This window comes from Neophocaena asiaeorientalis, unplaced genomic scaffold (genome assembly GCF_003031525.2).
Source record: "Neophocaena asiaeorientalis asiaeorientalis breed wild unplaced genomic scaffold, Neophocaena_asiaeorientalis_V1.1 scaffold655, whole genome shotgun sequence".
Classification (NCBI taxonomy): Eukaryota; Metazoa; Chordata; class Mammalia; order Artiodactyla; family Phocoenidae; genus Neophocaena; species Neophocaena asiaeorientalis.
Window position 1 is genome coordinate 238,537 of NW_020171857.1, and position 14,944 is coordinate 253,480.

Sequence of the window (14,944 nt, forward strand, 5' to 3'; positions counted from 1 at the left end):
TTTGATATCTTTATTTGTAAAATAGAGATTTCTCATTTACCTTACCTAATTCCCCTAACTTATCACAAAGGAGACATACAGCATTATTCCTAAAGCATTAACATAACAAATAGATTAGAAGATTACAACTTCCTTGCCAATATTCAATGCAGGGTGTTGTATCATTTTAACTTTGATAGTTACTCTCGAAATATCTGAACCCAATTGTTGCATGTAAACATTTAGGTCAACTTTCACCATAGTCTGCCCTAAATAGACCCATCGCTTCCTGAGAAATAGAGAAGTAATACTGATTGCTGACTTATTAGAATATTCTGTCTATTTATGTTGATGTCAAAAGAGATACATTTAAATACTCTGGTTCTAAAAGTAGAGCACTGTAATTTATAATTATTTTCAAAAAATTTTACTCCTTGCCTTGTTGTCATTTTTCCCAAGGTGATTCTTCATTATGTCCTCATTAAAAATAACAAACACTGAAATATCTATAATACAAAATCAGCAGACAACTGATATGACCTTTTTTACTAAATATTCATCAAATTTAAGGTTGAGCAGCATGTAAATGCAGTAGTTATATCTTCAAACTGGAATTCACCTAGCAGGGCTTCCAGGGTTTCCTGTAACAAAAGCTAGAACTTGTCAAGAAAATTATTGGAACCTGCTATGGAAGATATCATTTCCCATTAGGACTGAGATGTTTAAAGTGAGCATTTGTATGTGTAGCCTTTTAGATCTAACCTATAGTATATTTTTCTCCAAACTACTGCAAGGCTAAACTGTAAAGACTGTAAGAGAAATATAAATAAACAGTAAATGAAAACAGAAGCTTCATAGTCAGCTTCACGTCTGCCCTTGGTTTTGGCCGATTTTATGCTGTGGTATAATGGAAAGCACAAACATTATTCTACAAATATAGCACCATTTGAAATAGAGAAATGTTTCTTGTGTGAAGTTTTAAGAGCACCCCTTTTGTTGACTTTTACCTTTCTATTATGAGAGCCTGAGTAGCGGCAATGGAACCTCTGTGTATTTAATGAACAAGGGATGCCAAAAATGGGCACCAGTCTTTTTGAAGAATGTAGTAGTTCTGTGCATCTCTCATTCTACTCTGATCAAATGTAATACCTGATCTTGAATCCTGTGAAAAGGCTTTTCAGGATAAGTACTTGGAGTTTTCAGTGAATGGATGCTATAGGCATTTATCTGGTTATTCAAGATGAAAGACTTCTGAATATCTGCCTATATGTGTGTCCATGGCCATGACCATGTCTGTGTCCACGAAACATGGTGAGGTGGATGGGTTTTTAAGAATTAGGTACCATGAAGTAGTCAATTTAGGCAGGTTTAATTTTGATACCATTTGCTAATGGTCATAATTTCCCTTTTACAAGTCATAGAGGAGACAGAAACTGTTCCTTTTATACATGTTGTTCCTGGATACTTCTTCTAACAGTAAGTAGCTGGTCCACATGCAGTTCTTTGTATCACTCTTTACAAACAGCAAAAGGAAAGCCATGGGGCTTCCCTGGTGGTGCAGTTGTTGAGAGTCCACCTGCCGATGCGGGGGACACAGGTTCTTGCCCCGGTCCGGGAAGATTCCACATGCCGCAGAGCGGCTAGGCCCATGAGCCACGGCCGCTGAGCCTGCGCATCCAGAACATGGAGAACTGAGTAGTCACTTTGCCCACAGCAAGCACTCACCTTGGGAACACCTTCAGGTAGAGCTCTATCAAGCAGAGACCCGTAGGGCACCGCACCCTGGAGATGTATGAGATGGAAAGAACTTCCAATTCTACCTATTCACCTCACTGTGGTTGAAGTCAGCTTCCTCTCTACATACTACCCAGAAGAATTAGATTGGAACAGAGGTGAGCAGCCAAGTGAGACACTTTTTCCCAAGCAATTTCATGATGGGTTTCCTTTACATCATTTTTAGAAAATGAGTCAATCCACCCACCAAAATATGAAATCTTTTTCAAAATATGACATTTATCCACAAGATCAGTTTATTTTTTAATGAACATTTAAGGTTCATATACAAAAGCTAACAGAGCAATAAGTCAATCATGAAATAACATACAGGGAAATAAAATGGAAAATAACTCATTTACAATTTCTCACCACTGAAGCACTACACACTGGCTGCAGTGAGGTGTGGTCAGTGTTTCAGACAGTGGATGCTCAGGCCAAATGCCAAGACTGTCATCACACTATTTGTTTTAAGATCTTTTCTTTCTTGGTCATTGTTCAGTTAGTGGGGGGAGTCGGAGGGAGAGAAGTAAGTTTCATTCCCACCTCCCCCACAAAAACTATTTTTAAGCAGTTAAATTTTTCCTTGGGGAAACATTGTATCTGTTAATCTAACATATCATATATTTCTGTTATTAAATGTCTGCATAAATATTTGTTTATTCTATTTCTTAACATAAGATCATGCAGTACTTTTAATTTCAGAACAGTAAGAATTATCAAAGGCAATTAGTTTTGTACATAAATGCCCACAGTTTCTTTTTCAATGAAAAATGTGCTCTTTGTGATATTTGTTTCTTGTGAGAGTTGGTCAAGTAGTAATCATGGAGTATTTCCTAAAATATTTATTTGCTGGGAAAATTTGTATGAAATGACATTCAAAGTATAAAAAACATTGTTAGGTAATACTTGGAACAGTTAAAAATATACTTGTTTGTAAACTATCAATGTAAGATACTGAGCATCTGAGTATCAGAGCCATTGTCTCCTGTTTTTCTAGAAAGTGGCTTGATTTATCAATTTGACATCTTTGAAACATCTGACATTATATATAGAAACATCAAGGCAATATTATTTGTACATATTATTAAACATGCAAAAATTTCCTGAAAGATAGTGCCCAAAAAAGGAAGGTCCCCCAAGCTCAACTTCTCCTTGGTGCCCGTCACTGAACGTATGGCTGTCTTGGAGTTTGGGAGCATGGCAGCTCATTTTGGAGAGGTAGCCCCTTTAATCACTGGCTCCCTATTCAAATATGTTGCCCAGTAAACTAGGTTGAAAGTGCCAAACAGGACTGGGAATATAATTCGGGACATTTTGTCTATCTTGCTGATGCTGTTGTAAGTCTTTTTGTTTTCAGAAGTCTTGTCTTCAGGTTTTACTGAGGCTGAAGAGGCATTTGAGGTCCCTGAAGGGGTCTGCTCCTTTGGGACGTTTGGGGGGTGGGTCATCTTCCCAGTAGTATAAGCATTTGTTGATTTATTTAGTGTAAGTTCACGCTCCTTTTTCTGCAAAATATAAAAAATTTAAGGGCATGACGTTTGCAGGCAGCTGTCAGTTCACTTCTAAAGGTTCTGAAGGTTTATCTCTCAAAAGAGAGAGACAGAGACAGACATAAAGACAGAGACAGAGAGGGTATCAGCTTAGCTCTGGCAGAGGGCAGCCTTCCACAGACTTCTAAGCCTAGAACCCCACATGGCCAGTCTTGGATGTGAAATTCTAGAACAGGCAAAATATTTTATGGTAGAAAAATTCGGAATAGTGGTTATCTTTGTTGTGGTGGGGACGGGAATGGACTGGGAAGGGGCATGGTGACCTTTCTGGAGTGCTGGCAATGTTCTCTATCTTGATAGGGATTTGGGTTTACAGGTGAACATGTTCATCAAACCTCAGCAAAAGTACCCTTAACATTTGTGCATTTCATACTATGTAAATTTTGCTTCAAAAGAATCAAACAGTAAACAAATATTGAACTCTAGTTAGTGACATGCTTACTGAAGTATTAGTGGGAAATGTACTATTTACTTTGAAATACATCGAAAAATAAGATGTATTGACAGATGGATTGAGGATGGGTGGATGGATGAATGGATAGACAGATTTTAGGTAACATAGATAGATAGATAGATAAATGATAGATGGGTGGTGATGACACAAGCTCAGTAAAATGTTAATAGTAGACAGGTTTTCATTTTGTAGTTCTTCAACATTTCTGTATGTTTGAAAATTTGCATGATAGAATGTTGGGAAAAATTCTGTTCCTTTACCAAAGTAACATAATCTCATTAAATTAAATTTGGAAAACATAAGAATAATTAAAGAAGATATATCACTATTTGAAAAACATATCTGCATCCCATTGCTCATAGCAACATTATTCACAATAGCAAAAATATGGTAACAATGTGTCTGCCAGTCGATGGTTAAACAAAATGTGGTGTGTGTGTGTGTGTGTGTGTGTGTGTATACACACAATAGAATACACATTGGAACACAATGGAATAGTATTCAGCCATAAAAAAGGAAGAAAATCCTGCCATTTACAAGGAAGGACCTTGAGAGCATTGTGCTAAGTGAAATAAGTCAGACAGAGAAAGACAAATACCATATGATTTCACTTATATGTGGAATCCAAACAAAAAAACAAACAAAAAGCTGAACTCATAGATACAGAGAGCAGATTGGTGGTCACCAGAGGGCAGGGGGCAGGGAGCAAAATGGGTGAAGGTGGTCAAAAGGTAAAAACTTCCAGCTGTAAGATAAATAAGATTGGGAAATGTAATACACAGCCCGGTAACTATGGTTTTTTAAAAAAAGAAAGAAAATATATTAACCATTAAAAATATGTGGGAGGGAGCTTCAAGATGGCGGAAGACTAAGACGTGGAGATCACCTTACTCCCCACAAGTACATCAGAAATACGTCTACATGTAAAACAACTCCTACAGGACACCTACTGAATGCTGGCAGAAGACCTCAGACCTCCCAAAAGGCAAGAAACTCCCCACGTACCTGGGTAGGGCAAAAGAAAAAAGATAAAAACAGCGACAAAAGAATAGGGATGGGACCTGCACCAGTGGGAGGGAGCTGTGAAGGAGGAAAGGTTTCCACACACTAGGAAGCCCCTTCATGGGCGGAGACTGCGGGTGGTGGAGGGGGGTAAGCTTCGGAGCCACGGAGGAGAGTGCAGCAACAGGGGTGCGGAGGGCAAAGCAGAGAGATTCCCGCACAGGGCATCGGTGCCGACCAGCACTCACCAGCCCGAGAGGCTTGTCTGCTCACCCGCCGGGGTGGGTGAGGGCTGGGAGCTGAGGCTCGGGCTTCGGTGGGAGCGCAGGGAGAGGACTGGCAGCGTGAACACAGCCTGAAGGGGTTAGTGCACCACGGCTAGCCGGGAGGATGTCCGGGAAAAAGTCAGGACCAGCCAAAGAGGCAAGAGACTTTTTCTTCCCTCTGTATTTCCTGGTGCGTGAGGAGAGGGGATTAAGAGCACAGCTTAAAGGAGCCCAAGACGGATGCGAGCCGCGGCTATCAGCGCAGACCCCTGAGACGGGCATGAGATGCTAAGGCCGCTGCTGCCGCCACCAAGAAGCCTGTGTGCGAGCACAGGTCACTATCTACACCACCCCTCCTGGGAGCCTGTGCAGCCCGCCACTGCCAGGGTCCTGTGATCCAGGGACAATTTCCCCAGGAGAACGCACGGCGCGCCTCAGGCGGTTGCAACGTCACGCCGGTCACTGCCACCACAGGCTCGCCCCGCATCCGTGCCCCTCCCTCCCCCCGGCCTAAGTGAGCCAGAGCCCCCTAATTAGCTGCTCCTTTAACCCAGTCCTGTCTGGGCGGGGAACAGACACTCTCAGGCGACCAACACGCAGAGGCGGGGCAAATCCAAAGCTGAACCCCAGGAGCTGTGAGAACAAAGAAGAGAAAGGAAAATCTCTCCCAGCAGCCTCAGGAGCAGCGGATTATATCTCCACAATCAACTTGATGTGCGCTTCATCTGTGGAATACCTGAATACACAATGAATCATCCCAAATTGAGGAGGTGGACATTGGGATCAAAAATGTATATATTTTTTTCCCTTTTTCTCTTTTTGTGAATGTGTCTGTGTATGCTTCTGTGTGTGATTATGTCCATATAGCTTTGCTTTTACCATTTTTCCTAGGGCTCTGTCTGTCCGTTTTTTTTTTTAAGTATAGTTTTTAGGGCTTGTTATCATTGGTGGATTTGTTTGTTTGGTTTGGTTGCTCTCTGCCTTCTTTCTTTCTTTTCTTAAATTACTTTAAAAAATGTTTTTAATACTTATTTTTTATTTTAATAACTTTAAAATTTCATGTTATTATATTTTATCTTCTTTCTTTCTTTCTTTTTTGTCTCCCTTTTATTTTGAGCCGTGTGGATGACAGGCTCCTGGTGCTCCAGCCAGACATCAGGGCTGTGCCTCTGAGGTGGGAGAGCCAAGTTCAGGACATTGGTCCACAAGAGACCTCCCAGCTCCACGTAATATCAAACGGCAAAAATCTCCCAGAGATCTCCATCTCAACACCAAGACCCAGCTCCACTCAACGACCAGCAAGCTACAGTGCTGGACACCCTACACCAAACACCTAGCAAGAAAGGAACACAACCCAATCCATTAGCAGAGAGGCCGCCTAAAATCATAATAAGGCCACAGACATGCCAAAACACACCACCAGTCATGGACCTGCCCACCAGAAAGACAAGATCCAGCCTCATCCACCAGAACACAGGCACTAGTCACCTCCACCCGGAAGCTTTCACAAACCACTGAACCAACCTTAACCACTGGGGACAAACACCAAAAACAACAGGAACTATGAACCTGCAGTGTGCAAAAAGGAGACCCCAAACACAGTAAGTTAACCAAAATGAGAAGACAGAGAGACACGGCAAATGAAGGAGCAAGGCAAAAACCCACCAGACTTAACAAATTAAGAGGAAATAGAAAGGCTACCTGAAAAAGAATTCAGAATAATGATAGTAAAGATGATACAAAATCTTGGAAATAGAATGGAGAAAATACAAGAAATGTTTAACAAGAACCTAGAAGACCTAAAGAGCAAACAAACAGTGATAAACAACACAATAAATGAAATTAAAAATTCTCTATAAGGGATCAATAGCAGAATAACTGAGGCAGAAAAATGAATAAGTGGTAGATAAAATAGTGGAAATAACTACAGCAGAGCAGAATAAAGAAAAAGGAATGAAAAGAATTGAGGACAGTCTCAGAGACCTCTGGGACAACATTAAATGCACCAATATTCTAATTGTAGGGGTCCCAGAAGAAGAAGAGAAAATGAAAGGGACTGGGAAAATATTTGAAGAGATTATAGTTGAAAACTTCCCTAATACGGGAACTGAAACAGTTAAAGACCAGGAAGCAAGGAGAGTCCCATACAGGATAAATCAAAGGAGAAACATGCCAAGATACATATTAATCAAACTATCAAAAATTAAATACAAAGAAAAAATATTAAAAGCCAGCAAGGGAAAAACAACAAATAACATCTAAGGGAATCCCCATAAGGTTAACAGCTGATCTTTCAGCAAAAACTCTGCAAGCCAGAAGGGAGTGGCAGGACATATTTACAGTAATGAAGGGGAAAAAAATCTACAACCAAGATTACTCTACCCAGCAAGGATCTCATTCAGATTTGACAGAGAAATTAAAACCTTTACAGACAAGCAAAAGCTAAAAGAATGCAGCACCACCAAACTAACTTTACGACAAATGCTAAAGGAACTTCTCTAGGCAAGAAACACAAAAGAAGGAAAAGACCTACAATAACAAGTCCAAAACAACTAAGAAAATGGTAATAGGAACATACATATCAATAATTACCTTAAATGTAAATGGATTAAATGCTCCAACCAAAAGACATAGACTGGCTGAATGGATACAAAAACAAGACCCATATATATGCTGTCTACAAGAGACCCACATCAGGCCCAGGGACACATTCAGACAGAAGGTGAGGGGATGAAAAAAGATATTCCATTCAAATGGAAATCAAAAGAAAGCTGGAGTAGCCATTGTCATATCAGACAAAATAGACTTTATAATAAAGACAATTACAAGAGACAAAGAAGGACACTCCATAATGATCAAGGGATCGATCCAAGAAGAAGATATAACAATAGTAAATATTTATGCACCTGATGTTAGAGCACCACAGCACATAACGCAAATGCTAACAGCCATCAAAGGGGAAATCGACAGTAACGCATTCATACTAGGGCACTTTAACACCCCACTTTCACCAATGGACAGATCATCCAAAATGAAAATAAATAAGGGAAGCACAAACTCTAAATGATACATTAAACAAGATGGACTTAATTGATATTTATAGAACACTCCATCCAAAAACAACAGAATACACTTTCTTCTCAAGTGGTCATGGAACATTCTCCAGGATAGTACTTGTACTGGGTCACAAATCAAGCCTCAGTAAATTTAAGAAAACTGAAATCGTATCAATTATCTTTTCCAACCACAATGCTATGAGACGCTATGAGATATCAATTACAGGAAAAAATCTGTAAAAAGTACAAACACATGGATGCTAAACAATACACTACTTAATAAAGAAGTGATCACTGAAGAAATCAAAAAGGAAATCAAAAAATACCTAGAAACAAATAACAATGAAAACACGACGACCCAAAACCTATGGGATGCAGCAAAAGCAGATCTAAAGGGAGGTTTATAGCAATACAATCCTACCTTAAGAAACAAGAAGCATCTCAAATAAACAACCTAACCTTACACCAAAAGTAATTAGAGAAAGAAAAACAAAAAAACCCCAAAATTAGCAGAAGGAAAGAAATCATAAAGATCAGATCAGAAATAAATGAAGGAAATGATAGCAAAGATCAATAAAACTAAATGCTGGTTCTTTGAGAAGATAAACAAAATTGATAAACCATTAGCCAGACTCATCAAGATAAAAAGGAAGAAGACTCAAATCAATAGAATTAGAAATGGAAAAGGAAAAATAACAACTGACACTGCAGAAATACAAAGGATCATGAGAGATTACTACAAGCAAATAAATGCCAATAAAATGGACAACCTGGAAGAAATAGACAAATTCTAGAAATGCACAGCCTTCTGAGACTGAACCAGGAAGAAATAGAAAATATGAACAGAGCAAACTCAAGCACTGAAATTGAAACTGTGATTAAAAATCTTCCAACAAACAAAAGCCCAGGACCAGATGGCTTCACAGGTGAATTCTATCAAACATTTAGAGAAGAGCTAACACCTAACCTTCTCAAACTCTTCCAAAATATAGCAGAGGGACGAACACTCCCAAACTCATTCTATGAGGCCACCATCACCCTGATACCAAAGCCAGACAAAGCTATCACAAACAAATATAACTACAGGCCAATATCACTGATGAACATAGATGCAAAAATCCTCAACAAAATACTAGCAAACAGAAACCAACAGCACATTAAAAGGATCATACATGATGATCAAAAGGGATTTATCCTAGGAATGCAAGGATTCTTCAATATATGCAAATCAATCAATGTGATACACCGTGTTAACAAATTGAGGGGGAAAAATATATGATCATCTCAATAGATGCAGAGAAAGCTTTCAACAAAATTCAACACCCATTTTTTATAAAAACCCTCCAGAAAGTAGTCCTAGAGAGAACTTACCTCAACATAATAAAGGCCATACATGACAAACCCACAGCCAGCATCATCCTCAAAGGTGAAAAACTGAAACCATTTCCACTAAGATCAGGAACAAGAAAAGGTTGCCCACTCTCACCACTATTATTCAACATAGTTTTGGAAGTTTTAGCCACAGCAATCAGAGAAGAAAAGGAAATAAAAGGAATCCAAATCGGAAAAGAAGAAGTAAAGCTGTCACTGTTTGCAGATGACATGATACTATACATAGAGAATCCTAAAGATGCTACCAGAAAACTACTAGAGCTAATCAATGAATTTGGTAAAGTAGCAGGATACAAAATTAATGCACAGAAATCTCTGGCATTCCTATATACTAATGATGAAAAATCTGAAAGTGAAATCAAGAAAACACTCCCATTTACCATTGCAACAAAAAGAATAAAATATCTAGGAATAAACCTACCTAAGGAGACGAAAGACCTGTATGCAGAAAATTATAAGACACTGATGAAAGAAATTAAAGATGATACAAACAGATGGAGAGATATACCATGTTCTTGGATTGGAAGAATCAACATTGTGAAAATGACTCTACTACCCAAAGCAATCTACAGATTCAATGCAATCCCTATCAAACTACCACTGGCATTTTTCACAGAACTAGAACAAAAAATTTCACAATTTGTATGGAAACACAAAAGACCCCGAATAGCCAAAGCAATCTTGAGAACGAAAAAAGGAGCTGGAGGAATCAGGCTCCCTGACTTCAGACTATACTACAAAGCAACAGTAATCAAGACAGTATGGTACTGGCACAAAAACAGAAAGATAGATCAGTGGAACAGGATAGAAAGCCCAGAGATAAACCCACGCACATATGGACACCTTATCTTTGATAAAGGTGGCAGGAATGTACAGTGGAGAAAAGACAGCCTCTTCAATAAGTGGTGCTGGGAAAACTGGACAGGTACATGTAAAAGTATGAGATTAGATCACTCCCTAACACCATACACAAAAATAAGCTCAAAATGGATTAAAGACCTAAATATAAGGCCAGACACTATCAAACTCTTAGAGGAAAACATAGGCAGAACACTTTATGACGTAAATCACAGCAAGGTCCACTTTGCCCCACCTCCTAGAGTAATGGAACCCAGTGAAACTTAAAGCCTTTTGCACAGCAAAGGAAACCATAAACAAGACCAAAAGACAACCCTCGGAATGGGAGAATATATTTGCAAATGAAGCAACTGACAAAGGATTAATCTCCAAAATTTACAAGCAGCTCATGCAGCTCAATAACAAAAAAACAAACAACCCAATCCAAAAATGGGCAGAAGACCTAAATAGACATTTCTCCAAAGAAGATATACAGATTGCCAAGAAACACATGAAAGAATGCTCAACATCATTAATCATTAGAGAAATGCAAATCAAAACTACAATGAGATATCATCTCACACCAGTCAGAATGGCCATCCTCAAAAAATCTAGAAACAATAAATGCTGGATAGGGTCTGGAGAAAAGGGAACCCTCATGCACTGTTGGTGGGAATGTAAATTGATACAGCAACTATGGAGGTTCATTAAAAAACTACAAATAGAACTACCATACGACCCAGCAATCCCACTACTGGGCATATACCCTGAGAAAACCATAATTCAAAAAGAGTCATGTACCAAAATGTTCATTGCAGCTCTATTTACAATAGCCAGGACATGAAAGCAACCTAAGTGTCCATCAACAGATGAATGGATAAAGAAGATGTGGCACATATATACAATGGAATATTACTCAGCTATAAAAATAAACGAAATTGAGTTATTTGTAGTGAGGTGGATGGACCTAGCGTCAGTCATAGAGTGAAGTAAGTCCGAAAGAGAAAAACAAGTACCGTATTCTAACACATATATATGGAATTTAAGGAAAAAAAATGTCATGAAGAACCTAGGGTTAAGACAGGAATAAAGACACAGATCTACTAAAGAATGGACTTGAGGATATGGGGAGGGGGAAGTGTAAGCTGTGACAAAGCGAGAGAGTGGCATGGACATATATACACTACCAAACGTAAAATAGATAGCTAGTGGAAAGCAGCTGCATAGCACAGGGAGATTAGCTCGGTGCTTTGTGACCGCCTAGAGGGGTGCGATAGGGAGGGTGGGAGGGAGCGAGACGCAAGGGGGAAGAGATATGGGGATACATGTATATGTATAACTGATTCACTTTGTTATGAGACAGAAACTAACACACCATTGTAAAGCAATTATACTCCAATAAAGATGTTAAAAAGAAATATGTGAAAGATGAAAAGCAGAGAGGAAGTGCATGGAGAAGGAGCAAGAAGAAGCAGTGAAAAGTGAGGTGGAATAAGAGTGCATATGTACCCAGATACAGGGAGCACAACGACCCCGGGGCCACAGTGAGGGTGACCACAGCGTCAGAGCAGAGCAGGGCCTGTGGGCCACTCCTCAGAAATGGTACGGTTCTTTGCAGCCCCCGTGGTGCCATGCACACACCCCTGCTCGTCTGCCAGAAGAAGCCCATCAGCATGATGGACTAGCTACCTCAATGGTTTGCATGGTCTTTGTCTCTGGGTGTAACCAGGACAGAGCAGACACTGGAGGAGAGAACGATGGGTCTCAGAAGTGGGTGTTTCAAACAGGACTCAGGGTGTCCACAGTGGTCCAGAGATGCGCCTCTGTCCTCCTTCCGGGACGACTTGCTGCCCAGCTGAGGGCAGACAGCTCCCTACACGGTCAACTTCAACTCCTTCCTCTGTCCTTTCACAGGTGTCCACCCCTAAAAACCATCTTGCACCCCCAACTCTGAAGACCCCCAACAGGTAACGATGGTGAACACAGTCTGGTGTTCAAATTTTCTCCACTTCTAAGTAAAAGCCAGTCATGCTATACTTACTTATTCATGCTCACCACCGTGTGTAACAGTATGACTTGCCTGCCGGGATACCTGCAGATGCCTCGATGCCTCCACTGGCCTAAGGGGTGGTATCCTCAGCACCACAGCCTTGGGGGACAACACCTAGTCTTCTAGGAGATCAGTGCTAATCTGAGATTACATGAGCCAGTTACCTCCGTGTCCTCCTCTCCCTCCAGGTCTGCATTCAGATCTGTGATGAGTAATAAGGACACTGAGGCTGAGTGTGAGCAAGCGAGGTGGCCGATGATGATGACAGCCCATTCGACAAACTTCAAGGACTCTCCATTGCCCCTGGGTTCCACCTTCCTCCTAGACTCACAGACACGAGCCTGATGGCCTCAATTCCTGCAGCACCTCCCAGGTGGCTGCCCCGCTCAGGCTCAGGGAGGCTGTCTCCAGGCCTGTAGCAAACATTTACTTCCTGGCAACACAGTGTTGGGTGTCGGGAAGCCCCTCTCTCCAGACTCCATGTCCCCCAACAAACATCCTCCATGGTTCTGTCTGTTGGGACACTTCAGTCCAGAATTCCCACCATCTGAAGACGCCCTGCCTCTGCCATGTTTTCTCAGCTCCCCACCAATCGCCTGCTGCTGTCAGCTCACTCCTGTCCCCCATCATCCCCCAAAACACACCCCCTCGTGAGATTCCTGCTTGTCAAGGCCCTCCCCAGGCATCTCCCCCCTTCCCTTCTTCCCTGAGGGGCCATGGGTGCACACAGCTGAGTGCCCTCAGCAGCAGCAGAGTATCCTGGTGTAGTCACGGGTTTGGGGCACAGTCTCCGGTAGGGCCTTCCAGACTCCCTTCATGATGATTTCCAAAGGACAGATGAAGTTTCACTTTCAAGTCTACCCTGATAAGTCCGGCCTGTTTCTCTCTCAGAGCAAAGGACTTGTTTGTTTTAAATGTGGCATACTTAGCACTTTACCATGTGCTACTTATTTTCTATTCTATGTATGTTATTTTCTTTTCCCCAAGGATCTGGTTCAGGTTGGAATGTTGTGCAACCTTTTTTCTTCAAATATTTTTTAGATTCAGGCACTGACCTCCCTCTAAATACTCAGCACTTAATTGCTTTGAATAGAGAAATGCTTCCCACAATAACTCACGTGCATCATTTAAGCAAGACAAATCATCTCATCAGTGGAATTGGGTGTGTTTGCCTGTTGTGTCGCTCCCAATAATTCGAATGCTCCCTTCATGACCTTCAAGCCACCTTGCAGAAGACACGTTGAATGGTGAAGTGGCAAGAGTGAGCAGAAGAATTGACTGTACCATTCAAAACTGGATAAATAGTCCCTGAACAGACAGAAGGTACTTTAGCAAAAGTAATAGGCCTGATATCAGACCTTTCCCTTGAATGAAGCTGGTGATTCAAAATAAAGGTAAAACAAGACCTGTTATAAGACTTTGTAAGGACCTTGAGTATAAGGGAAGAAATCATTTTTCAGGGGGAGGGATGTAGGGAAAACAAACACCTGGTCTTATACTTGGACATAAAATCAGGCACATTTTCTCTGGAGTATGGAGGAAATGGAGTCAGTACCTTGATCTTGGCTGCTTCCAAGGCTTTTTTGCCATCCCAGGCCCAGCCTCTCTTTGTGAAATAGTTGACGGTGGCAAACTCGATCAGCGCAGAGAACACAAAAGCATAGCACACGGCTATGAACCAGTCCATGGCCGTCGCATAAGCCACTTTGGGCAGAGAGTTCCGGGCACTGATGCTGAGGGTCGTCATAGTCAGCACCGTGGTCACCCCTGTGGTTGTCAATGACAGGGGTGGGGTCAATGGGAACAAGGATCAGCACCAGCACTGGACCCCAGTATAACACCCCTGAACGTGACAAAGAAAGAAAGGAACTATCACTTTAATCCCCAGCCTAGGTCTCCCGCTCCCTCTACAATTTTCACAGCACAACACATTCATAGCATTTAAAACACTGCTTAGGGCTTCCCTGGTGGCGCAGTGGTTGAGAGTCCGCCTGCCGATGCAGGGGACACGGGTTCGTGCCCTGGTCCGGGAAGATCCCACATGCCGCGGAGCAGCTGGGCCCATGAGCCATGGCCGCTGAGCCTGCGCGTCCGGAGCCTGTGCTCCACAACGGGAGAGACCACAGCAGTGAGAGGCTCACGTACCACAAAAAAAAAAACACTGCTTAGTTTATTTACCTTGTCAATCGTCTCCTTCCTCTAGAACATAAATCGAGGTGGGCAGGGATTTGGGTCTGATTCATACACATACTCTAACTGTGTCCCCGTTGTCCTGACCGGACCCTGCAGAGAGCTGGTGCTCAACAAGGATGTGTCAGAGGAGTGGGGCATCTTAGTGGCCCCAAGGCAAGTCCAGCTGAGAAGGGCAAGAACGTTCCCACCGCTCTAACGAAGTGCTTCACAAAGACTCACGGTGCACCTTACAAGTCGTGGGCTCCAGAAAACTGATGAGACAGGCTTGCTTTCACATGGATTAACACAGCCTGCAGACTCCGAGGACCGGAGTGCAACAGAAGCACCACATCTGAATCTGGGTCTTGGCACTTCACTCCTTCTAACAAGGATCTGGGCCACCTTGATGT

General features: G+C 41.7%; 1 protein-coding gene across 2 annotated transcripts in view; it reads right to left on the reverse strand.

Moving 5' to 3' along the window:
* Positions 1 to 1,992: 1,992 nt before the first annotated feature.
* GABRA5 (gamma-aminobutyric acid type A receptor subunit alpha5) overlaps positions 1,993 to 14,944 on the reverse strand; it is a 99,388-nt gene continuing 86,436 nt past the window's right edge. Inside the window, exons 9-10 of one of the 2 annotated variants that reach the window (XM_024741770.1) lie at positions 13,918 to 14,129; positions 1,993 to 3,260 (exon numbers count right to left, since the gene is read on the reverse strand). In XM_024741770.1, coding sequence (XP_024597538.1) covers positions 2,961 to 3,260; positions 13,918 to 14,129 — 512 coding nt within the window. In that variant the 3' untranslated portion in view covers positions 1,993 to 2,960. The remainder of the gene's footprint in view (positions 3,261 to 13,917; positions 14,130 to 14,944) is intronic. The other variant, XM_024741761.1, reaches the window with a different exon arrangement.